This window comes from Haemaphysalis longicornis, unplaced genomic scaffold (genome assembly GCF_048455015.1).
Source record: "Haemaphysalis longicornis isolate Haplotype H1 unplaced genomic scaffold, Haemaphysalis longicornis Haplotype H1 scaffold_2, whole genome shotgun sequence".
Classification (NCBI taxonomy): Eukaryota; Metazoa; Arthropoda; class Arachnida; order Ixodida; family Ixodidae; genus Haemaphysalis; species Haemaphysalis longicornis.
In genome coordinates, this window is record NW_027526295.1 from 161,865,173 (window position 1) to 161,890,934 (window position 25,762).

At 49.9% G+C, this 25,762-nt stretch overlaps 1 protein-coding gene across 1 annotated transcript; it reads right to left on the reverse strand.

Annotated features, from left to right (window-relative positions):
* Nucleotides 1-16,378: 16,378 nt before the first annotated feature.
* Nucleotides 16,379-19,964, reverse strand: LOC144168397 (uncharacterized). Its single transcript, XM_077697395.1, has 2 exons — nt 19,812-19,964; nt 16,379-18,214 (listed from the first exon to the last, which is right to left on the reverse strand). The coding sequence occupies exons 1-2, from the start codon at nt 19,962-19,964 to the stop codon at nt 16,379-16,381; spliced, it is 1,989 nt and encodes a 662-aa protein (XP_077553521.1).
* Between the last annotated feature and the right edge of the window lie 5,798 nt (nt 19,965-25,762).

Consider the following 25,762-nt stretch of genomic DNA (forward strand, 5'->3'; position numbering starts at 1 on the left):
TAGATATCTGAGCCTCCGACCGATCATCCTGGAGGCTTCAGTCTCGTCCACGGATGCAAGTTCGCACAATTCGTTGACCAAGGCGGGATTGGACGACACAAGTTCAAACGCTTCGGCACAAGGCGTGCTCGAGCTTCCAGCGGCGAACTTGGCCGCTCTGGCGACGAGGCGCTGGTTACGTGCCGTGATATTCAGAAGATTGTGGTACGGTGATCCCACCAGACACGGAATATTCCCCATGAAAGCGCTCAGAATCGTGTAGTTGCACGAAATTCTTGGGAAGAGATGAGAAAGAAACACACTCCCTGCATTAAGGCCGAGGTCGAATCTTACGTTACAGATAGTGTTGCTCCTTCTGATTGTGTACGCCAGCTCCTCCGCATCCGCATCCGTACAATCAAGGTAGTAGAGTAGCAGGTCGTTGATACTAGAATTTCTGTGGACTGCTTTCAGAATTGTCTTTTCAATTTCCAACCCTTGCCACTTCTTGGAATCATTATTCGCACACCTAAAATCCATCACGAGTAGTGCTAGGGATTTGCTTTCTGCAATAAATCCAGCGATGGCCGATGCACTTTCCTGGGTTGGGTCTAGTAGCGGCAGACGAAATGTAAAAGAAGTAATGCGGAGACGGAATTCACTTGGAAGCACTGCAGTCACAAACCACGTCAGCTCTTCGGGAGTCGATATGTACAGGCTGACCGGTCGAATTTTCTCGCACCCATTGAGTAATATTTCAGGTCGCTTATCCCGACGCATGGTCCCGTTCCCGCCCTTGTTATTACTGCGCGCGTGACGGCTCAATGAGCAACAGTATTTTTGAATGTCCTCAATGGACACGCTTCTAAGATGGCGATTTTTCGCCACTCCTTCCAAAAATGCCGCGCACTCCGCGGGGTTAAATCCGCGAAAATTTAAACGCACATTTTGCAGCACACGGTTTGACTTCAGCAGCGACAGCCAAGGGAGGATGAGGGGTGTCAGAGTGCCGAACTCGTCGGTGTCGTAGCAGGGAACTTGGCGTGCGTTTCCGGAGACGCAGTATATTAATTCCAAGCTTCGTATTTCTGAATTTTTAGTGAGAAAGTTTTCAATCGCAAGAGCTTCCTCGATATTCACAACAAACCCTTCAAGAGTAACGTTCACCAGCCTCTTATTTCCATCTAATGCGCTTAAAACAGGTTTCAGCCATTGTGATGGGGTTAGAATGCTAAGCGCGACATGGACGCTCGTTAATGTGCTTGTTTTCTCGAGGTATTCAAAAAAGGGTAAGAATGTGTCCTTTGGCATTTGGAATAAGAAGACAAAAAACACTTTCAGAGAGTTTAAGGCTTTGCAGGAGGCCAAAGCGTCCCAGAAATCAACACCCTTGGGAACGGAATTGCTGCAAACGTGCAACTCAAGACTTCTAAGCGCCAATGACGTTTCGAACAGCGGGCGTAACACAGGACCGATTTCTAAACCATTTAGAACAATATCCAGTGTCTCTAGTTGGGCCAGAAAGGAAATGCATGATAAGGACTGTATCTGAGAAATCAAGTGCGATCGAATGGTTATTCCAAGGTTTTTAAGTGCTGGTGCCATTCGCAGGCTTCGCACAATCAGTTTTTGGTGTTCGCATAGCTCTTCGGAGTCAGTGTGGATGGACACTTTAACGGAATTCACGCAGCGGTGCCTCTTCAGTATCCATAACATAAGTGCACAAGCTTCTCGTTGCTCCGCTTCTGTAGCGGTGTTTTCCTCAAACGTGGGCTGCGAAGCGAGCGACAGCTCGTCGGGTGTCGTTTCTTCTAACCGACATTGAATATATTCCAAGAGTTTGTTGCAGGCTGTAATTTGGTCGAGGAGGTGGCACGGTCTTCCGTCAGAGGCCGTGCACACCTGCAGTGATGCTATCGAGGATCCAGGCAATATATCTTGGTAGTCGAACACGCCCTCGTTGCTGATGTCTTCTTCCATTGCGCCGTGCCCGGGCAGCGAGGTGTGGTTGACAACAGTGGGAGACCTAGAGCGAAGAGCCAATAAATGATAACCATGTCAGCAGCTACAGCCTAAACGAAGAAAAATAAAACGTAGCGCAAGGGTGCAGAATAAAATCGCCTGCCCATATATGGTGCGTGGTAAACATCACCTTTAGGCCATGAGCCTAGATGACGAAAGCCTAAGGCCGTGAACGGTCATTTAATTACGGCTGCTGCCAAATTATTCGCTTAAATGCATTAGAAATAACACATAAAGCTGCTTCAAGGCGTATTTTGAACAACCAATCTCGAAGAGCTGCACTTTGGAATTGGAGTACAGGCCACTCATAGCTAAACCGTTTTTAACGAAATCCCGGCTATATTGACCAAGTCTTTGTTTCCCAGTGACATTTGTACACAGATATTTTATGTTCATATTTAGCAAAACACGAACATAACGAACTGATTTCGGTTTCCATTTGTGTACATTACAAGCGGGGTGGACTGTAGCAGTTTTCAAGAGAGTATATTTCCAAATTTTGAAGGGAGAGGAATACGTCGAAAATATCTTCTCGGCCTGTTCCTACGCATCCCCCGATCTTTTTGGATGGTTTATCGCTCACGTTTGCCCATAGAATGGCCTGTTAAATGCACTAAGTGAATATTTGTAGCAGTGTTGAACATCACCCTTTGCGGTTCTTTTTCCTTTAACGGAAGCAAAAAAGGCGTTTTCAGCTCTGCTTTAGTTGTTAAAATGCAGGGGTTCTGTTCTAGAATCTTTTAACCCAAGGTTATTTCTCTCTTCAGAATTATTCCCTGTCGCGTTGAATTTTGACTTGCCCTGTCATTATTCGGTCGGGACTGCCACCGCAGTACGGGCATTCAAATTCTTCCGGGTATAGCTTTGCATAAGTCTGGCTCGCTGAGCCAGGTATGGACTGCTGCCTTCTCCGGAAGTAACCATCCTCCTAGATACCTGAGAGGCTAAACGATAGGTTCAACCATGCTGGGAAGGGTCTTTGGCCCATAAACAACCCCACCCTCACCAGAAAAGGATCTGGCCACCCTGGTGTAGTAGTTGGCCCACACCTCTTATGACTTGCCAAAGCAAATTTCGCCCCTCAGTTCCTTGCAGCTGTAGAGCACCCGATCACCGCGGCGGTCAGGCCAGCGCTACAACAGAGGGAGCAAGAAGCTCTGGGTCGGACAGGCCGCCTCGGGAACTTGGCACTGCAACATTCAACGCACGAACCTAGTGTAGCAAGGGGAGCTTAGCTGTACTACTTGAGGAACTCTCGGACATTAAGTTAAATTTTATAAGGTTAAGCGAAATTAGAAGGACCGGATAAGGCCCATGGAGCTTACTAGTGGGTATATGTTGTGCTACAGAGGAATCCAAGAGAAGAAAGAACACGCAGTGGGATTCGTAATCCATGAAGAATCATCAGGCAACATGGAAGAATTCTTCAGCAATAACGAAAGATTCGCAGCCGTTGTGATCAGGACAAATAAGCGTTAGGGGCTAAAGATAGTACAGGCCTGTGCGCTAGCAACTAGCTATGATGATGAAGCCGTAAACATTTTCTACGAGGTCCCGGAATGAGCGATGAAGAAGGCAACAACACAGTTCACAATTGTGATGGGTGGCTTTAACGCAAATGTTGGTAAGAAGCAAATCGGTGGAAGGTCAGTGGGAAACTTTGGAATAGACAATCGCAACAGTCGGGGAGATACAGTAGGGGAGAAACAGTCGGGGAGATTTGCGGAGAGAAATATTTTGCGGTTGATGAACCCATTCCTCTACAAACGAAAGAACATAAAATTGACACGGAAAAGTCCTCATGGTATAACAAAAAAGGAAATCCACTTCATTTTAAGTGACACCGCAGGTATGGTACTGGACTTACCGCTTCAAAGTAAGGTTCGGAGCAGCGATCATAGGATGGTTAGATGCAAGGTAAGCCTGAATCTAAAAAAGAGAAACATGGAAACTCGTGAAAAGAAACCCTGCATGGAGTCAGTCAGAGCCACGTCGGATGATTTTAAAATAAATCTGCAAAACAAATTTGCGCTTCTGAACTGGGAGAAGGAAGATAGTGTTAAGAAATAAAGAGGGGCAGGCCGGGGACGACGGTAGGAGAAAAGGAAGAGGAGGATCGGGGGTGCTGACTGCCTCGCTAATCGACTCAATCACCACATCGGGAGCCATACGCTGGTCTTCTTTCGCCAGGCATTTTCTGGTGCCGTGAAATACGGGAACCGGCACACGAGCGGATCTACGTTCGACGGCGCAGCGGCTCCGCGGCACGCGAGGCTTGCATACCTTCGTACTAATTTATCCTGGAAGCCTTGCCCTCGACCGCCACCCCTTTCGGCTCGTGCCGAAGCCCGCTTTTGTCCCCTAGGTATTCGAAACCCCAGCGTCTTGCTTGATCGACTGGTACCATGGACGGTCTACGTATTCGCCGAGATGTCCTGCGAGCGACCGTCTCCGGAACCATGACAGTCCTCGACGCCTTGCTGCGGAGCCAGGTAGCAACTGCCCTTGACAGACAAAATGTCCTCGACCTCATTTTGCATGACCAGGTGAGCCTTCACAAACTCGACGTTCAAGTTCAGGAGAACCTGCAGGGTGAAGAGTTTGATGCTGACGTTTTGGAAGCGATCGATTATGACGAGCGTTTAGAAGAACTGCGAGTTGGGCTTGTTGGTATAGGTTCATAATGGGAAACAGCGCAAAAACAAAACTTGGACAAGAAAGACAACGGGGCGATACGCTACTAGCAACTGAAACGTTTAATCATCAAAACACACAAATATATACACACAATCTAAGCCACCGCCAACACAAAGGTACAGTACAATCTACAATCTTGTACAGTCACGGGGAATAACCACCAAAAACACTGCATACACCCAAACCACACGTGTTCATACTCCGAAAGATGCACGGTACACTTTATCAGCCCTTATCCAAGTAAAACACTGCATACACCCCTTCTTCATACAGCCAACCTTCTGTTTTGCTATCAGATGCCGAGTTGGCTTTCTTGGATAAGGGCTGATAAAGTTTACCGTGCATCTTTTGGAGTATGAACACGTGCGGTTTGGGTGTATGCAGTGTTTTTGGTGGTTATTCCCCGTGACTGTACAAGAGTGTAGATTGTACTGTATACCTTTGTGTTGGCGGTGGCTTAGATTGTGTGTATATATTTGTGTGTTTTGACGATTAAACGTTTCAGTTGCTAGTAGCGCATCGTCCCGTTGTCTTTCTTGTCCAAGTTTTGTTTTTGCGCTGTTTCCCATTATGACGAGTGTATCGGCGCCCTGCGAACGTGCGTACGCTTCTCCGCGAGCCATGACTCTTCCGCAAGCCCCGTCCTTAAACCTCAGGTGGCGCTGTTTACTACCTGAATCGCAACCTCGACTATGTGCTCGCTTCCCGAGGAGGCCCGGCGGACAATGGTCCCGGGTGACGTGCCGCCTGTCTGGGAAATGACTGGTGCGGCGGCAGATGAACAGGACAACGATGACGGAGGCGCTGCAGCCTTTCAGGAAGCCAAGCAAGACCCCAAGGGGCTCAGCACGAGAGAGCGGCTCCAGCGACCACCCAACCCTGGTGTTGCCGTGATTGCCGTTGCGGAGAAATCTCAGGGACCCTGCCGAGTCCTCGCCGTCGCTGACGCGCCTACCGTTTCCTAGACGTCTGACGGGCCTTGCCGCACCGCTGGCGTCGCCGACACAGCTCTCACGCCAGAGACGTCGCTACACACTTTCCGCAACCCTCGCTTCGACGACTTGACTACAGCTCTGGAGAGTAGTAGTAGTAGTAGTAGTAGACTTTATTGGAGCCCGAAAAGACGGCGGCACCCTTAAGTGCCAAGCGGGGCGGTTCCCTGTTCACGGGACCCGTATGTGGCCAGCAGCTCCTGGCCCCTGGCCGCTAGCACAAGTTGAGTCTGCAGGGCGGGGCTGGCCAGCAAGGTCTCCCATCGCTCGTGGAGTGGGGGTGGGGGGTTGGGGAGGGGGTTGGGGGTAGGGGTGCCTGGGGTTTAGTGCACTCTGCGATTATGTGTGCAAGAGTGCCAGTGCTGTTGTTGCAGAATGGACACGTGTCCTCTTCTTTCTCGGGATACATTCTATGTAACAGGACGGGGTGCGTGAGCGACCCTGCCTGTAGTCTCCTGAGTATTGTTTTGTTTGCTGGTCCCTCGTCAGGGTGCGGTGTGGCTCAGGGAGGGTGCACCGCTCTTCTCGATACGATCTGGTTATATCTCTGTACGTGAGCACTGGGGTTGGGGTGTCTGCGTCGTGCCCTGCCCGGAGGGTCATTGCTCGGGCGTGGTAGTCGGCGATGGTGTTGCCGGCTACCTTTGAGTGGGCGGGCACCCACGTGAGCTCTATGGCTCTCCCCGGTGCTCGTTTCTTGGAGATGATTGCAGCCGCCACTGAGGAGATCGTCCCCCTCCGGTAGTTGCCGTACGCTCTTTTGGAGTCTGTGACCACTACCTCTGCCCCCGGTTGAACGAGTGGTAGGGCTATGGCCACTTCCTCCGCCGTCGTTGGGTCTTTGGTCTTAATTGCGGCGCTGGTAACAAGCCGCTCCCTGTCAGTCACGACTGCTGCCGTGCGGTCGCTGCCTTTCTGTAGTGAGGCGTCGGTGTAGAGGACTCCTGGGTGTGCGTCTAGTTGCCTGGAAACGGTTAGTGATCTTGCTTCCCTCCTGCCATCGTCCTTCCCAGGGGTCATGTTACGGGGAAGGGGCTTTGTGTGTATGGCCTCTTTCCATTTCTCGGTCAGGGGCATTGTTGTAGGCATTGGCTCTATGCGCCATCCTATTTTGGTGAGTATTACGCGTCCGTGGGCCGTTTGGCTTAGTCGGACGCGCTGACTAGAGAGATGGGCCTCTGTCAACTCATCGACGGTGTTATGTAAGCCCATGGCTTGCAACCGGTTGGTTGACGAATAAATAGACGTCTGACCCGTTCTGCCACGGCCTTAGCGTCAATGATTTGGCTCTTGTTTTGGAGACCTCCGAGCTTCCCTGTTCCGGCCTTTACGTCGGTGACGCACCTCTCCTTTCGCAAGCAGTTCAGCAACGACGTTTCGAGTAGAAGATATTTTCATTGGCTCCAGCAACGAAAACGCGATTCGTGCAGAAGGTGGACTCGCTTCGGGGGATAACGAAGCGCCTGCTCCTCCGACGCTCCGTGAGCGAACTTCGACGCCAGAAGCGAGTTTCGTCCGCGGTCGTCCAGGCCCCGTGGGGAGGCGTCCTCGTGGCGAAGCAGAACAAATTATTCGATGGTGACGACCCCTTCTTCTGCACGCACAAGTCGATGCTGGACGCGCCTTTATACAATGTTTATATGTCCGAAAAGAGGGAAGTCCTATGGTTCGCAGAGAAACCGGATGTGCTGCTGGAACGCACCGATTACTTCACGGAAGCAGCTTCAGACGGAGACGGAACGACAATGCCACTACGCTCGCCGCATGATCTCTGTAAATTTGGCCATCCACATCAGCTTTTCCCATTCGATCCCGGCGGCTGCCTTCTGGCCGAAAACCTTAAGCATGGTCTCGTTTCCCGGGGGACCATATGAACACTCGCAGTCTTCACTTTTAGCCCTAAGTAACTGTCCCAGCAAACCAGCAAATGCCCGTTGCCCATGACGCTGGCTATGGACTTGTACTGCCTCGCTCGATTGACAACGCTCTCTACAGAGATCGACGGCACCGAGACACCCTGCCAAATGCTCCACGGGATCCCCCAGCCAGCTTACAAGCATCGCTGCGGTGGAATCATGCACCGCTACGGAAGTCGGACAAGTGGTCGTGGTGGGACACGAACTTTGCCACCACCCCTGCTAGTCCCTAACAAACTTGGCGGCGGCGGGAGTATGTTAAGAAATAAAGAGGGGTAGGCAGGGGGTGACGGTTGCAGAAAAGGAAGAGGAGGATCGGGGGTGCTCACTGCCTCGCTAATCAACTCAATCACCACATCGGAAGCCAGACGCTGGTCTTCTTTCGCTACAGATAGTGTAGACACACTAAATGACAACCCAACCACGGCAATCACATAATCTGCAGCGGCTGCGTGAGAAGCAGCATGTAGGAAAGAAAAGGAAAAACTGGCTAAGAAAACGTTGAATGAATGGATGAATTTATTAACAAGGATAGGGATAGGAAAGACCACCAGCTGGCGTAAATTGTCACACCTAGGGGTGGACACCGGAACGTCTGCTGGTGTGGGAGTTGGGGCAGGGGTGAGATATTCATAGAGAGGAGAGGCAGAGGATAGCAGTGACATATTTACAGAAGACAGGGGAGAGAGGGGCATAGTTACAAGTTAACGCACACTCACACACGCACACACAACGTCTGGTCCACAAGGGGGGAAAAAAGTCTAGGCACACAGTCACTGGGCCCACAGTCACAGGGAGTGTAGCGCCAGGCGGAGCCCAGAGGCGCCCAGGTATCCTACCAGCGCCCCATGGACGCTGTTCCTCTCCCTAAAATGTTGGAACTAATTACGAAACGTAACAACATGAAGGTGTCAAGTGAGGTCGATGAAGTTGAGTTCACAGAGCTGTCTAAATTGATTACTAAAGTAAAACAAACGACATTCGTGCATACAACATGGCAGTGATCGAGGAAACGCTGCAAATAGGAGGACGTTTAAAAGCATATAAGAGGAAGCTTGCCATCGGCAAGGACAGGACGTGCGCACTCAGGGACGAGGAGGGTAACATCACGCACATCTTGGACGAAATAATAAAGGTAGCAGAAGGATTCTACATCAGGCTGTATGCCAGCGACGTTAGACCAGGGGAAACTACTGAGAGTACGAGCTTCACTTGCGATGAACTACTAGTTACTAAAGAGAAACTAGGAAAGGCACTCAAGGACATCAAAAGCGGAAAAGCAGCACTCGACGATGACATAATCGTGCATTTTTTGAAGGAGGGAGGAGATGTAGTACTGGAAAAGCTTCCTGCAATAATTTAAGAATGCTTAAAGACTCAAAAAGTGCCCATAGACTGGAAAAAGGTCAACATTATTCGGATTCATAAAAAGGGAGATACCAGGGACCTTAAGAAATACAAACCTATCAGTTATTTACAACCTGTTTACGAAAGTTATAGTTAACCGCATTGGAGACAGCCTTGATTTCTAAAAACCCAGGGAGCAGGCTGGTTTTAGAAAGGGGTACTCAACCATAGGTCACAACCATGCTGTCAATCAGGTGATAGAAAAATCCGCAGAATACGCTAAAACACTGTACATGGCATTTATGGATAATCAGAAAGCGCTTGACTCAGTGCAAACCACAGCCGTGCCAAAATAATGAAACGACCATGGAATGGAAGAGATCAACATAAGACTTCTATACGGCAAATACAAGGGATGTACGGGTAGGATAATACTTCACAAGCAAAGCAAAAAATTCTTCATCCAAAAAAGAGTAATACAGAGAGACACCATCGCGCCAAAGCACTTCACAGCATGTATGGATGGCGTATTCAGAAAGCTTGACTGGACAATCACAGGACTAAGGATAAACGGGGAATACTTGAGCCATTGAGGTTTGGAGATTACATAGGTTTGCAGAGGGATACTGCAGAACCCCTCAAAAAATGCTTCAGGAACTGCAATCAAAAAGCATGGTCGTGGGACTAAAAATTAATATGAGTAAATCTAAAGTAATGAGGAATAAGCATGCCCTAAGCGCCCTCTTCAGTTTCGGAGACGGAGCGCTAGAAGAAGTACACGAATATAGCTACGTCGGACAGATGGTTAGTGCTGACCACAACCTACGAGAGAAATCTGGTGTCGAATGGGTATGGGCTGGGGAGAACTCGGCAAGCACTCTCAAATAATGAAAAGCAAGCTACCTCTGTCCCAAAAAATACCACCAGTGGATACTACCGGTGATGACATACGAAGCTGAAACTTGGCGACTTACTAAACAACGGAAACCAAACTTAGATGTGCTAGGAATCACACTTAGGAACCGGAAACGAATTTTATGGATCAGGGAAGAAAATCTAGTAGTAGATATCTTAGTTCAAATAAAGAAAAAGGAATGGATGTAGGCTGGTTCATTAGGTACACGAACCGGGAACCGGTGGACATTTACGGTAACAGAGTGGATACCAAAAGATGTGCCAATAGCAAGATGGACGGATGAAATACGAAAATTCGGTGACAAACAGTAGACTCTAGCGGCGCAGGACAGGAGCTGGTGGAAGTCTATGAGAGAGGCCGTCGCCCTGTCGTGGGCCTGAGTAGGCCGTTGATGATGGTGATGACTATGATGATGTCACAAGTATATACGGAAATAATAATTTATGGTGCGCAACTTTTAGTGCCCCAAAATGTGGAGCTCAATAGAAAAATAAAATATCACTCTTCTGTCGGTAAGTATTTTTTGTGTGTAAACTTTCGCATGCATTCTAAACATTTTAAGAACAATTTTCATAAATTCGGTTGCATTGTCGGCTTCCTTGTGGTTTTCTCGCTTTTTGTTTCGGATGTTCTTTTGACTTTTTCTTCCCAGAAGACTCTCCCAAATTACTCGGCAACAGTACCATACATATAAATTGCAGGTGAATGTTACGTCGAAAGCTATAAACTTGGAAAAAAGAATAACTTTTCACACAGGGAGCTATTGAGGCTGTGTAGCATTAAAAACATACATTGACGCAATAACACAGTAGCACCACAATCAGAGTGACTAGTGTTCCTTAAGGTATGCAACAATATTCTCGGCAAATTCCAATCTCTTGGTATCTGCCAAGAAATGTGTAAACAACATTCAAATAAATATTTACTCCCCTATCACCCATTACACACAGCTACTGCGTACAGTCGAAAGCGGCGCGAGTGCACTTAACGTATGCATGGAAAGGAATCAAACCGTATGCTTTAATACAGCTACAGCTAAACCTGATCTAACGAAGTAGACAAAAATTGGCAAGTTTTCGCTACATCCAGGTTCTCTGTACATCCAGGTTTCGAATTAAGCTCGTGTGAATGAAGCAGAAAGGAAGTCAAAATGCTAGACATCGGTGATGAACTCTAAGAATTTATTTCAGAGTGAAAAACTGCGCGAGTTGCGCCTGCTGCTTTCGCACTATAGCTTAGGCACTACATGGCGCACCCTCCTCCTACTCCCACTTCCCCCACTTGATATAGATTCTTCCTACCACAATAAAGGCTAGCTCGTCCCTGTCCTCCAACGTAGAAAGGTCTTCGTAGACGCATTCGTAAACGTAAACGTAACTGAAGTGCCACTTTCGCTGTTGACTCTTTTCGAGGCCTTAACTCGCTTCAAGAAGCAAACGTGTGCTGAAAGAGTGCCTTTTCGCGAACTTGATGCTCTTTTCCGCCCTCAAAAGTGTCGAGAGGGTGTTAGCTTTTAATAGTGCACTGGGCGTCGGCATTTTTTTTTTTTTTTTTTGCCGCCGGAGACGGCATTTGAAATCATGAGCTTGTATCGAAAAGGCCAAACTTTGTTTTCTGGAATTAAAACCCCCCATCAGTGGAGGCGTGCGATAGCAAGCCGATGGGCAGGCGTGGCATCTCAAAACTTAAAGTTTCGAACCGATACCGCACTCGCAAGTGGAAACTCAGGGTAGTTCGCGATTCTGGTGAGAAAAAAGTCAAGTGCATTTGCTCTTGCTTCCTGGTGTAGTGTCACGCCACAGAAGCAAAACCAGAAGTGGATGCTGTACGTTAGCCGCGGGATGGTGGTTTCCGCTTCGTTCATCAGCACCTTGACGAATTTCGTTTTTAGGCAATTCTAGACGTTTTCGTAGCTGCTGGCTTCTTACTGTAGTTCTAGCATTTGCAAGTTAGTGCATTTTTCTGGCCGATTTTTCAGTAAAAGTACGAAAAACAATGACGGATAAGCTTTGCGACTTCGTTACATATAGGTTAACCGCCGCAACGCCTTTGTGAAATAGAGGTCGCAACACATCGGTTTCAATAGGGCTGGAAATGGGGAATTGAAAAACTTTGCTAAATCGAGGAGTTCGTTACATAGAGCTTCGTTTCATCCAGGTTTCACTGTAATAAAAAGCGCGCTAATATAATTGGTTATCATTTAAATGGGGTACTTGTGATACATTATTGCAGTATCAATCACTTTTTTCAGTGCTACGACGACGTCACTGTCCCCTTTTGCCAAGAATAAATCCCGAATCAAATGGGGATGACTGTGCCCGTCTGTCCGTGCGCATAGGTTCCCGCTTACAATAATATGGCAAGCACCGACTACAATAAGTCGAAGTCGGCCCGCGCTAAATAGGTTGGTTGCCGGAAAAGCCCACGGAAAATCACAATTATCCGCGCTTGTTTCAGTATCGCGCAAACGATTTATTACCTCGATAGCGATGAAGTAGTAGTTGAGAACTTATTCCAAGATTTATCACGTCCGGGCAAACCGGTCCTTGATTTTTCCGCCTCTCTACTTATTTCTGTATAAACATCAGCGAAGAGGAAAAGTTTTCCGCCGCTCGAAAAGCTGTCTAATAATGTTCGGGAAACCCTATTTGAGAGGTTCTGACACGGGCTCCGGCTGTTTTGGTTAAAAGATGCAGCCTCAAGTATAGGTGGTATTCATTGAAAAGTTTAGTTGTCAATTGCTTCGCTTGGCAACACTGAAAACGGCCGCGGACATGGCGCGGCTTGTGCTACCGCGCCCTCACGCCGAAGAAAAGAACACGGGCCTGCGTCGTCTGCTCCGCTTCAACCCGATTATCAACGGTGGTGACAACAGAGATGCTATTAATCGCACTCACATGGGACTCGAAGCATTACTTTGCGTTTGGTGGGGTAGAGTTTGGAACGTCCAACACAACTCCTGTGTTGTGGTGGACACACGGACAAGTACCGCCATCCCGCAGAGCTCGACGTAACTAGTAACGGCGCACTCACATGATTACTTGCATGCGCACCTCGCCAGTGAATACAAGCTAGAGCTAGGAATAGGATGGTGAGGTCCCGGCCACGCTCTCCGGCCTCAATAGCTATGGAAAAGGAGGACTCATACACGACCTACAGCTCTCAAAATCAGCACTCATGATAAAAACCGAAAATAATTATTCTGAGGACTTCCAAACAGCAGGCAGTGTGAGCATTTTTTCGCCATGTAAAAAGCCTAGATGACACCAGACATACCGCCATTTTCTTTCCTTGTACATCAAACACGCATTCACATGCCGGAACGCAAGCACGCTCTTTAAGAACAACCACCAGTGGGTCTCATTACTCCCGTAAAAATGTTGTGGCCTCAACGACAGCACGTTAACCTTCGTCTGCCCTGCCCTCCGTATTTACTGACCTCCCCTGGCAGAAGGAATCTCTTGTTCGTTTATTACTTGCAGCGTATATAGGGAGAGGACAGGAGCGGAATTAAGTGTGGAGTTGAGATGTCATCATCCATAAAAGCATTTGTTTTCGAAGACGCCTATAGCTTTGAGACAGGCCAAAATTTAAAAAAATGACAACCGCAAATAAACTGATAAATTTAGGAGCCTCGCACTGGGCTGTATGTGGAGGATCAAGATAATGAAACAACCTTTACACTTAGGCCCCTCTCTACACACCGAAGGACACGGAGCTCCAGAAAGCCGAAAAATTGTACATCACCCCAGAAGCAGATAAATTGTCAACATTGTCAACATTCCCAAATAAGTTATCTCGAACTCAGCATCGTCAGCATTGCCAAAGCAGCCATCACTTACGGTAGCTGATAAATGAGCAGACACAGATGCTTCATATTGTGTCCCCGTAGCCAGTTCGCATAGGCGAATGCCAGAAGCCGACCTCGTGCGAATCAGTGAAGCGCTTTTGGACTCTCGTGTGTTTGACCAGCTCTTCTGCATCCCCAAAAATGCAGAACTCGAAACAATGAACATAGTCTGAAGGAAGGCCTTCAAATCAGGGATGGGGTCCTGGTGTATGCATCGACACAAGCTATCGGGATCATCGGTGTCAGTAACACCGAAGGAGTTCCAGTGCACGCAGTGCCCAGGACATTCCCCACGGCTTTGCTGCACCGACCAAGGCGGGGCCATCCGGCGTGATGTGAATTATGCACAGTGGACACACCAGCACCATCCCTCGTATCGAAGGATGGAAGGTGCGTCTCACTCGATCACAGGGCACCAATCAGCATCGCTAACCTGCTTCATAAAAAACACCGACCTCGACAGGCACAATGCACTTTTCAACTATAGCCGCTATAAAGAACCGTTCGTACAAGTGACCACGACCAGAGTACGAATCGAACCAAACGTATATGTTGGGAGCTGTGGCAGCGCTACGGAAGGCATCAATGGCGTTTCCATATGTCGGTTACAGTTGAAATACCTGAAACAAACCGTATGCTCGGCATTGCGTGTCAACATACCTAATATTCATTTAAAGGAGTACTGACACGAAATTTTTGTGTTACGTTTTCTCGCAGCGATGGGTGCCTATTAGCGCACTAATAATATTAGGGCACATTAGACCACCGATCGCAGAGTAAACAATCATTTACGGCGTTGTTTATGCGTGTTAGTTTCGGCTTTGACAAAACGAACGCCGAACGGCCACCATAACAGGAGGGCGCCCGTGACGTCATCATTCTTGTCGCACCGCTGCCGTTATGTTTGCGCGCCCAGACCAGACGAGGTCTTCACCATCCCCGTGCGCCCGGGCAGCATGATGCCATTCCCAATACCATAATGTCATACACACGGCGTAGCAGCGAGCTCAAACCGTAGCCAGCGCGTCGGCTGCGTCACATGAGCCCCGACGTCGGCAGTTTGGGGGCAAGGAGCAGATGATGTCATGCTGAACCGCTCTGGGCTTTATCGTGCGGGCAAAGGTTAAAATGGATTTAAAATATGTTATACAGATCAATTACTGTTGAAACTTGCTGGGAGATATCTGATAATAAAAATGAAGCATTTCACGTAGATATCTCAGCTATCAAAGTTGGAGAGAGAGAGAGAGAGAAACTTTATTGCGTGTCCGGCAGAGTGAATTAGGCCGTGGGGGTCGGCCCCGATACCGGGCGGGTCGAGCCCGTAATGGCTTGTGCCACCGCAGGTCCTTCCCGCTGTCGGGTCAGGGCTTCCTCCACCTGCCGGACGGCCTGGAGTTGTGTGTTGTAGTCTGAGGAGGTGATGGCTTCACGCACTTTTGGTGGCAGTTCTTGTGCTTCAGAGTGTGTTTGTAGGTGAGTGCAATCGTTGAGGATGTGCGCTGTCGTAGCGGGGGCAGTCTTGCAGATGATGCAACGGTCGGTGTTGTATAGCGTTGGGCAGATGTATCTGGCGAGCACGGGTGTCAGGATCGAGTCCGTCTGTAGCTGGCGGTATAGCACGCCTTCGCGGCGCGTTAGTTGCGGGTGTGGGGCAGGGAGTCGCTGCCTGTTGTGGCGGTACCATTTCAGGATGTCTCCGACGTCTCCAGTGGTGCTGGTTCGCTCTCTTCGGCTCGCAGTTGGCTGTTCCGATTGCGGTCCGAGCGTTGGCTGGTGTGCGTCGCGCGGTAAGTAAGTCCTCGCGCTGCGCGGTCAGCCTCCTCGTTCCGGTTAAGGATCCGCCCCTCCAGGTCGAGCGGTCCCACGTGTGCAGGATACCAACTGATAAAAATCGGGTGCTGGCGGGTTTGGCCCGTCCTGTGGAGGAAGCGGGGCGTACTGGTGCTTGTTGTGTTGTTCGCAAAGCGGAGGATCGCTGTTCTTCAGTCGCTGAGTATCGTTCTACATCGAAGGTCGGTTGCGGCGAGGGCGATCGCGAGCTCTTCTGCGTGATGCGAGTCCGTGGCCTTGAAGCTGCCGGCCGTGCGGATTGTTCCATCGGATGCTGCGATTGCGATTGCCGTGTAGTAGTTGGGCCGGGCGCGGTCTTCCGCCGCGTCGACGTAGTATGCGGTGTTATCCGCGGCATACGTGGAGGCTAGCGATCGGGCTCTAGCCAGCCGGCGTTCTGGATGGTGTTCCGGGTTCGTATTCTTGGGAAGTGGGCGGACTCAGAGGAGTCTGAGCATGGGTTCGGATAGGGTGGTCGTGCCCTCGGCGGGCTGGTTGCGGGGCCTGATATTCACTTGTTGCAGGATGTGTCGTCCAGAGCGCGTGGTCGACAGCCGGGCTATCTTGGACGTGTTTTGGGCTTCTGCTATTTCTGCCAGAGTGTTGTGGACGCCGAGGTCGAGGAGCCGGTCTGTGCGTGAGTGCTGGTAGAGGCCCATCGCTGTTCGGTAGGCTTTGCGTATTGCCGCGTCACTTTTCTCACGCTCGGCCTTGCTCCAGTTGTGGTACGGGGCTATGTAGGCGACGTGGCTGATAGCGAAAGACTGCAGGAGTCTCAGTACATGTGCTTCTTTCATGCCGGCGTGTCTCAATGAGACCCGGCGGATCAGCTGCGTGGCCGCGGTGATCTTGGTGAGGAGCTTGTTGACTGTGAATCCGTTGCTTTGTGCGCTTCGATGTGCATGCCGAGGACGCGGATTTTGGAGACTTGGGGTATGCTTCCACCGTCGCGTGTATGTAGTGCTATGTTGGCTGCGGCGTTGCCATCTTTCCGGTTTGGTCCTGGTGGTAGGATAAGCAGCTCAGACTTTGCAGGAGAGCACTTGAGTCCTGGGCCCTCGAGGCTGAACTCGACCGCCTCTATTGCTTGCTGAAGTGCATTTTTGGTCTGACCGTCGCTGCCGCCTCTTGTGCAAATGGTGATGTCATCGGCATATATGGTGTGCCGGATGTCGGGAACAGTGTGCAGGGCCGTGGCTACCCGTATCATGACCAAGTTGAACAAGAGCGGCGAGATGGCCGAGCCTTGGGGAGTGCCTTCAGAGCCGAGGGTCTTGGGGGCGAGCTCGATGTCGCCGGCGTGGATGGTAACGGTGCGTTCTGTTAGGAAGTCCTTGATGTAGACAAATGCTCGCGTTCCCATGTGGAGTGCCGATACTTGCTCCAGGATGGCCTTGTGGTGTATCTTGTCGAATGCGCTTTGGAGATCCAGGCCCAGCACAGCGCAGGTGTCCCGGCACCCCGGCGGGCGATCCAAAATGTCTCGCTTAAGGAGGAGCATGGCGTCTTGTGTACTCAGCTTTTCCCGGAATCCGATCATGGTGTGGGGGTAGAGCTCGTTGTCCTCGAGGTATCTCTTCCATCGGTTTATCAGCCCGTGCTCGAGTACTTTGCCGACGCATGACGTTAGCGAGATGGGTCGGAGGTTGTCGGTGTGTGGGAGCTTGCCGGGCTTGGGTATGAGGACTGTTTTCGCTGTCTTCCAGGCCTTAGGTAAGGTGCCTGAGCGCCAGCAGGCATTGTAGTGTTTGGCGAGGGCTGCGATTGTCGTGTCCGGCAGGTTGCGGAGTTCCTTGTTGGTGACGCGGTCTGGGCCGGCTGCAGAGCTGCAGTTGAGCGTTTGTAATACGGATCTGATTTCCCATTCCTCGATGTCGGCGTCGAGTTGGGGGTTGTCCGCACCGGTGTAGTCAGAAAGTGGGGTCCGTGGCGTGGACGGCAGGTATCTGGCGTCAAGGCTTTTGCGCAACTCGGCCTCACCCTGATCTTTGATTGCTTTGTGCAGTGTTCTGTGGAGCGAATGTCGCTGCGTCCCCTTGCTCTTGGACTCGTCTAGTAGGTGGGTGCGGCCTTTGTGTAGCTGCCCGTCCGCCTGTTGGCACACTGCATTCCACTGCTGGCGTGAGAAGGCGGCGCTGTGGCGGTCGATGGCGATGTTGAGTAGGGCGATGCGTTTGCGTAGCTTACGGTTGTGCTTCTGGGCCCTCCATCGCCGTTGCAGGGACTGCTTTGCCTGGAGCATGTGTGCGAGGTGACTGCCGACTTGGGGGAGGTGTTCGTCGGTTTCAATCGAGGTGGTTGCGCCCTTCCTCGCTTCGATGGTTCTCTGGGTCCACGTTTCGATGTCGTTCTCTGCCGTGTCTCCCTCGGCGTATTCTTCGAGCTTGGCCCTGAACTCGCTCCATTCCGTGACGGCGTGTGTGTTCTGAGGAGCGTAGGGGCGGCGCCCCCCGTAGCGGAGCGGCACCAGAATTTCTAGGATGCAGTGGTCGCTGCCCAGTGTTTCCTCAGTGTTGCGCCATTGTGCGGGTGGGAGGTTGGGCGTCGGCTTATGGAAGGTGAGGTCTGGGTTGGTGTCCCTCTGCGCCGACGTTCCGATTCGTGTGTACGCTGCGGGGTCGTTGAGCAGGCAGAAGCCAGCGTCTGTTGCCTCGTCGAGGAGCTGCCGGCCTTAAGCGGTTGTCACTGGGTATCCCCAGTTCTGATGCTGGGCGTTGAAGTCTCCGCATAGGAGCGCCGCGTCGGTTTGGGCTAGCTGGCAGGTCTTGTGGATGAGTGTTCGGAATTTCTGCTGGTAGTGTTTGGGGTTGCTGTATACGTTGACCAGGTAGACGCTCTCCTTCTTTTTCTTTCCGATGATCACCTACACGACGCAGTGTTCGATGGCGCAGTTGGGAAGGGCGGCGTGGTCAACGTATGTGAGGCCTTTCCGCACGAGGGTGCACACTCCTTGCGCCGAACCTTTTCCGGCGGCCCTCGCGCTTGGTGGGCTGGCGTGCGTTCTGTAGCCCGGTAGAGTGAGGGGGGTCTCGCTGTGTGTTTCTTGGATGAGTAGGACATCGGGGATTCTATGAGGTGCTTGTTGTATGTACTGTTGTAGCGTGGCCTTCTTTTGTTGGATACCATTGGCGTTCCATTGCCACACCGTGAGGTGTCGCAGTGGGCTACGGGCTTTCGACGCCCTTATGGCTGTCCGTTGGGAGCCGGGGCTGCTGTCCATGATTGGGCTGTTGCGAAGATATATGGCGGTTGTTGCTCTGGTTGCGGCGGTGGTGGTGGTGGCGGTGGTGGGGCGTACTCTCGTTGAAGTTGTGCCCGGATTTGTAGCATCATCGCCTGGATACTCTGCATGGTGTGCATCATTTGTTGGCACATGCTTTCCAGGGTTGTGAGGCGGTCGGTACTGGACTTCATTGCGGCTTCTAGTCTGTCTTGGCGGTCTTGTTGATGATCGAGGCGCGCCTAGATCCTTCTGTCTTTGGTGTTCTCCAACACTCTTCGCTTCGGGAAAGGCTCAGCGGTCCTATTTGCGGTGGGGTTGCGATCCGGCTGTGACCTGTCCACGTCGTTGTCCTCGCTTATGGGTTCCAGTGCATTGTCCCGGGCTCGTGGTGGCTTGTTGGGGGGCGTTGTTGCAGCGAGAGCAGCTGGGCGAGTTTGGCATTTATGGCGTCGATGGTGGCTGCCTGTGCTGCGATCTTCGCGTCTTGTTCTTCGATGCGGCGTTTGAGCTGCACATTTTCCAAGCGTAGCTGGTTCACCTCTGGGCTTGTGCGGGGAGTGTCCTGCCTCTGCTGTGCCGTCGGGGCCTGTGGTCGGGCCGCATCCACCCAGCTGATAGTATTTGTCAGTCCGTTTCGGTTGCCTGCTCGCGACGCAGAGCTGCGTGCGCTGCGGCCGCGGCTTGCCGATCTCTCGCGCCCGTTGCTTCGTTGGCGAGAGCGGCTTTGCCGGGCGCCGTCGGTGTGCTGTGGCGGCGGCTGCAGCTGTTTCTCCGGCGGTTACCGCTGCGGGAAGTCGCGGCGGTCCAGCTGCAGCTGTTTCTGCGCCTCCGCTCGTCACTCCCAGCGCCGTCTGGTGACCACTATGGGAACCTTGTACTTGTTTGTGCAGCGTGCCTCCCCGGTTGGGTGTGGTCCGTTGCAGAGCTTGCATCGTGGTTTGCAGTCGTTGGCGTGGCCTTGAGCAGGGTTGGGTGCTCCGCAGGCGAAACATACTCGTACGTTGGGATTGGGACACACGTCAGCCCTGTGGCCGACCTGGCCCCATTGCCGGCAGATGTCGTAATGCTGTCTGTAGAGCCCGCACCTCATGAGCATGGATCCGTATTTGACGTAGTTCGGCACCTTTGGGCCTGCAAATAGCACGACTACCGTGGTGGTGTTTCCGAGCCGGTGTGCCTCGAGCGCCATCCGGTTGACGGGGTTGACCACATTGTCCTGAATGTCCGAGTCCGTGTCTTTGATGGCGATTCCGCGAATAACACCCTTTACAGTGCCGTGCGGGGCCGAGCGGTATACGTGTGTCGCGAAACGGCTTCCGCCAATTTGACTACTACGTTAACATTAGTTGGTCAAATGGCGGCAACAAAACGCGAAGGTTTTGATCTCTCCAATATACCGTCATTAGAAATGACGACTTGGATCGAACTTCACGTAAAATTTCATAGATTGCTGGCCGCGGAAATGTTTCCTCTGCATATGTACGTCCCACGTCCATACAAAAAAACGGTTTATAAAGAATGCACATCCACCCCCGGATTTTGAATTTACGGTCATTCTGTGGATGCTGAAGGCGCTTGACCACCCGGCCACAGGATTCAATTCAATTCAATTTTATTCAGGGATGTATACATATTTACATATGGGTTGTAATACAGACGGAGGTCCCAAGACCGAAGCCAGAAATATCACGAGAATGATTCAGCAAGGCGAACGGTGCATTGAATTCTTCTGATAACAGCAGCCCTGTTTAAGTTTTAGTTCCGCAATGCAGCTTTACCAGAAAAAAAACATACGAAGAAATAACAAGCCCACGCGCACGTGCGCCTATTGAGGAGAGACCGGCGTAGCCTAGGCTTGCCCGCGGACTTCCGCCACGCGAGCAGGTGGCGGAAGTCCGCGGGCAAAAATAAAAAAAAATCAGAGCGCACGTGAGCATGCGCCTTGTAAGTAGCGCCTGGCGTCGGCCAGCTCGATCTTCGAGAACACTCTGCCCAGCGTTCATGGCGTGATCCCTCGCGTGATTTTCCCCTCGCCAGTTCACGTGCATTGCCGCCTGAAGTCGGAAGCACAAAAGCCGAGTTCGTGCTACAGACGCCTAGTTCGCGAAGCCGGTATCCGCGGGCTATAGCACGTGCTAGAGTGGTGAAAGCTTTCGAACAAAACGATCCGTGCCTGCCAGTGACGGAAACCTTTTAGTGGCAAGTTCGGAAATCCTTGTTAGGTGCAACATCCGGGTCTGCGAAGAAGGAATTGGGGCCACGAGCTCTGCTGTTTCTTCTGCCTTACACGAATACTCCAAGCTACGCCAATGTTTTTCTTCCAAAAGAGCCGTGAATGGTCTGCTGTACCCTCGAGACACCGAGTACGCCCTTTTCATTTTAACCTGATTGCTGGGCGGGCACAGTATTTACAAGTCAGTTCGATTCCCGTTTGATGCCGATGAATATTTTATACATAACTTCAATTAAACATTATTTCATCGGAAAATGAATGCTAGCCCCCACACATGAGCGCCTGCTCGAATTAGAAAGCAGCCGTACATTAGGTACTTCAACGGCATTCAAGCGAAAAGAACAAAAGGTACCTTAAAAACAAAGAAAATTGGGAGCCATTACACCCTGCGATGGCAGATGACCAGCGAGGCTGAGTAAAATGGCCACCGCGAACGTGGCCAGAATATGTACACGTGTTCATTTTTTTCATCGTGATTAATGCTAGTTACTCATTATAAGATACATTTGGCTATCCGTTTCCTCACGGTAGAATCCTATGTCTGTTTTTCTGTAACGTTTACAACAACGCTGTCTACTATTACAGGTGAATAACACTCGGTATTATGGTACAGTCGCCGTTACGGCAAATGGTCTTCAAGTTTTCGTTGCAAAATTACGATGAAAGAACCATTGCAGCTATATCCAGTAACCATACTCGTCACGTTTTTGCCCATGTACTGACAGTAGGATGAAATTGTGAAACGCTTACAACCGCTCGGTGAACCAATTACGACAAGTAGATGATACTCAAAGTAATGATAAATTCATCTGAAAGGTCATTTGTCATATAATTATTTTAATTAAGGTGTTCGAAAAAACCAGAGTTACAATAATTTTCTGCCGCGTTATCGCGTCCACTTGTGTTTGCCGCTCTAGAGTTTTTCGACGGACGCAGAAAATCTACAAAATCTTACCCGCACGCCGCTTCTCTTTAAAATGTGAAATGTATGTGCATAACATATGAAGTCACTCTAAATTGAACAAGAAACATGAATTTGGCAGCATGCATATGTTGCCCTTGCCTTGAAAACAAGTTGGGCCAGATACATCTGCTGCATGATATTCAGTAAATACTATACCTTTTGAATGGAGCCTTTGCCGCTGTCTGCTACGCTTGCATGCTCCTCTCTCTCAGGACAGTGGAAGCAGGTGATATTTCCAATCTACTGGAGTCCGCACCGCTCTTCGCCAATGGACGGTAAAAGAAATACCGCGACGAGGGAAATTTTCATCGATTAAAGACAGATGGTCGATGGAAGCTGTGCAATGGAGCCTCATATCCGGCCGCCATTGTGCCCGGGCTCGTCTCCTCCTCGTTCTCCTTCTCATTTAAAGCGTTGGATCATATCCACAAAAGGTATCGGTCAATGGCTGAGTTTAATATTTCTGGGCAGCAACATTCTTGGGACGAATAAGGAAAAAAAAGAAAACATCTAGCGACACATTTGCTTGCCCTGTAATCAGTCAATCCGTCAATCAATAAATTAGTCAATTTAGCAAGCAGGAAATTAATCAATCAATCGTATTTGTTGCACAAAACGGTCATTTGTATCGAATGCAGAAAAGGTGTCAAAGTTACGAGCTTTCCCGGGCAGTCCTGAACATTAAAATGCCGTGATGAATTAAAATATACTAAAGCATGGCCGCCATTATGTAAGAACTAAAGGATACCACGCAGAAAAATTCTGTCACATTGTCCTATATGGGTCAAGGTACGCGTATGAGGAAGAAGCAGATGGCACAGCATCATCATCATGTACATTCGGGAAGGCGTCCCCGAGCCGGGCTCAGTCGCCTCCGTCATGTTATGGTAGCCTGGTGGCGACCGTCAGACAGAAGTAGCTGCCTTGGTGTTGATGACAAAAATCCAGAGGCACAACTTAACCGCTTGTGGCGTGAATGTCCAACGAGACGGAAGTTCCGCCGAGTCGGAAGATCCAATCAGTCACGTGATAAGCAAGACGAAAGATCCACCGAGACTGAAGATCCAATAGAGCCTGAATATCCAACGAGACGAGCGGTCCATCGAGAGAGTAGATCCAATGCAGCCGGAATATCCAAAGAGATTAAAGATATAGCGAGTCAGAAGATCAAATCAAGCCGAATATCCAACGAGACTTAAGGTCCATCGAGACAGAAGATCGAACATAGCCCGAGTATCCATCGAGAATGAGCATCCACCGAGACGAAAGGTCCGGCAATACCAAGAGCCCACAGTTTTATTCTAGGCACTCGTTTTTTTTCTAAAGGTTAAGCTGATAGCGATAGGTTCAAGTACATTTTGCCAAACTTTACACTACGTTAATAAAATGCGCGCTGTGACAGTTGCGTCAATGTAAATCGTTGCACATGAACTTGCCCTACTGGATGGATTTCGTCAACCTCGTCAAAGTCGGCAAACCTCGTTAAACAAGCACGTGTGATTTTGAGCATTAAAATCTACAAGAATAATCGGTTGGGTTCGCTGCACAGAGCGCCATTACATGATTAAATGCTTGTGAAGTTTCGCCATAAAATTATCAAACTTCTCCATCAAATTCTCCAAAAGGATTCGATTTGGTATCTTCTCGAGGTAGTTGGCCCACTGCTTGAAGTTTGACGGGAATTAACGTGCAAACAAAAGCAGTTCGATCCTCGTCAGAATAAAAAAATTACTGCCCTCTCACTCTGTTAAGAAAGATGACCTGCGAAGCTGGAGGCAGTCCAAAGACCGCCCAAAACAAAATACGTTTGCTTGTAATTTGCGATTTAGCATACTTCCTAGCAAATTAGCTGAATGAAACTTTGAAGGAGTCGAGCTTTAGTCTGACAGACAAACATGGAGCTGTCTGTTTCTCTCCCGAGTCGTAGGCATCTTATTGTTTGTGTAATGCCCCAACCCATTCCACTCGACCAGTCTGGACACCGGAACGGGAGCATTGGACGCCTGACACCCACGTTTATACCTCCCGCCAGCACAACGGACTGTTCACCTCCGGCAACCGGTTATGTGCACGTGCTTAGAAGTGAAAGAATCCGTCGAAATATCGCTCTGAAAGCCCTTCAAGCTGAACAAATGATGTTGGCGCTCTTTTGTGTTCCAAGCGGGCAAGTTGCCGTTCATCAGGGAGGGATTCACAGCTACTTGAAGAGCTCTAACTTGAGTGGGCGCCAGTGGTGGCAACGACATTTCTATGTTTTCGTGCCTACTCCCGCTTCTGTTCGGGTCGACGCTTCTCCATTTCCACTCTTCCTCCTAGAGAGCGACATGCATCGGTCCCATAGCGAATTAAACCTGGAAGCCATCGAGCTTTATTCTAGTGGACAAACGGGACTACCCTTTCCATCTTCCTCATTGGCATGTTACTGTCTCTGTAAGAGTCATCCCTGACCCAAAATGCTCGATTACGGAGGTCATCTGACAGGGTGCATTAAGGCGACAGTCTTCCACGTATAAATCTCCCACCAACAGAACGGGAATGTCATCGGAAGTGACATGAAGCGCAGCTGTGCGTGCATGCCCCACCTCTTCCAGCCCCACCCCCCTCGCCGTGCACGCATAAACCGGCAACCGATGATGCGCGCACACGTAAGCGTGTGCACGCGTGTGAAATTGATCGCCAGAAATTTAAGGCGATTGCCTCCTCCAGTGAATCAGCGATCAACGACCCAGCTTCCTTTGTTCGATGGACTTCTTTTAAGCGTATTATAAACTTAGTCACATGGTGGCAGAATTCTACTGCAAGCGCTGCAAACGACGCAAGATATTCGGGAGTTCGCATGTCCAGCTTTATGTCCGGGATCTTCTTGCACTCAAAGAGCACTATTTCTGGAAGCTGACGCCGCATTCTGCCAAATTAACCCCCATTGTAGTTGCAGTGCCCATGATCGCTCGAAGACTGACAGCGTTCTTAAAAATCCTCGATGAGCACGCTTTTATGATGGTGATTTGTAGCCAGTTCTTCAAAACATTCAGCCCATTAAGCTGGTGAGAAACCATAAAAATTGAACCGCAGTTTCTGCAGAACGTATTTGTGTTTAGGAACGACAGCCAAGGGCCATGAATGGAGGCAGAGTGCTACAGTCGTTGGTGTAGTAGCCGCGAGCGGCAGCTTTTCGTTATCAAAAATCTGCAGAAATGCAGAGAATTCTCTCCTGATGCCTACCCTTTTTATGCCACGTGTCCACAGCGTTAAACCTTTACAGAAAACTCTTTGGGTTTTTAAAACTTTGTACGACAAATTATCTCCATTTACACTGTTATAAAGATTACAAGTGTTACTTTCGCCGCATTTTTTGGGAATGCAGGGCGTTACACGCTCCGCCATCGTCGTTATTTTGTTTCTATATTTCTTTCTTCTTGGTGTTTCAATATTCTGCCCGACCAGTTATCTCCATTTACAATATTACAACGTTTAAAGGTGTTACACCCGCCAAATCTGCATTTTTGTGGGAACGCAGGGTGTTACACGGTTCCCCATTTTCGCTATTTTGTTTCTATTTTTCTTATTAATTTTGCTTTTCCACAATTTGGTCCGAACAAGTATCTCCATTTACGCTATTATGACGATAAAGGCGTCACTTCCGCCAATATGACTTGTGGAAATGCAGTATGAAAATGCAATATGAAAATGCAATATGACTTGTGGAAACCCACTTCGCCATCAGGGAGTTACACAGTTTGACGCCTATCCCTTGTTGGCAGTTTAGGCGTGCACGGGTTGGGGGGTGAAG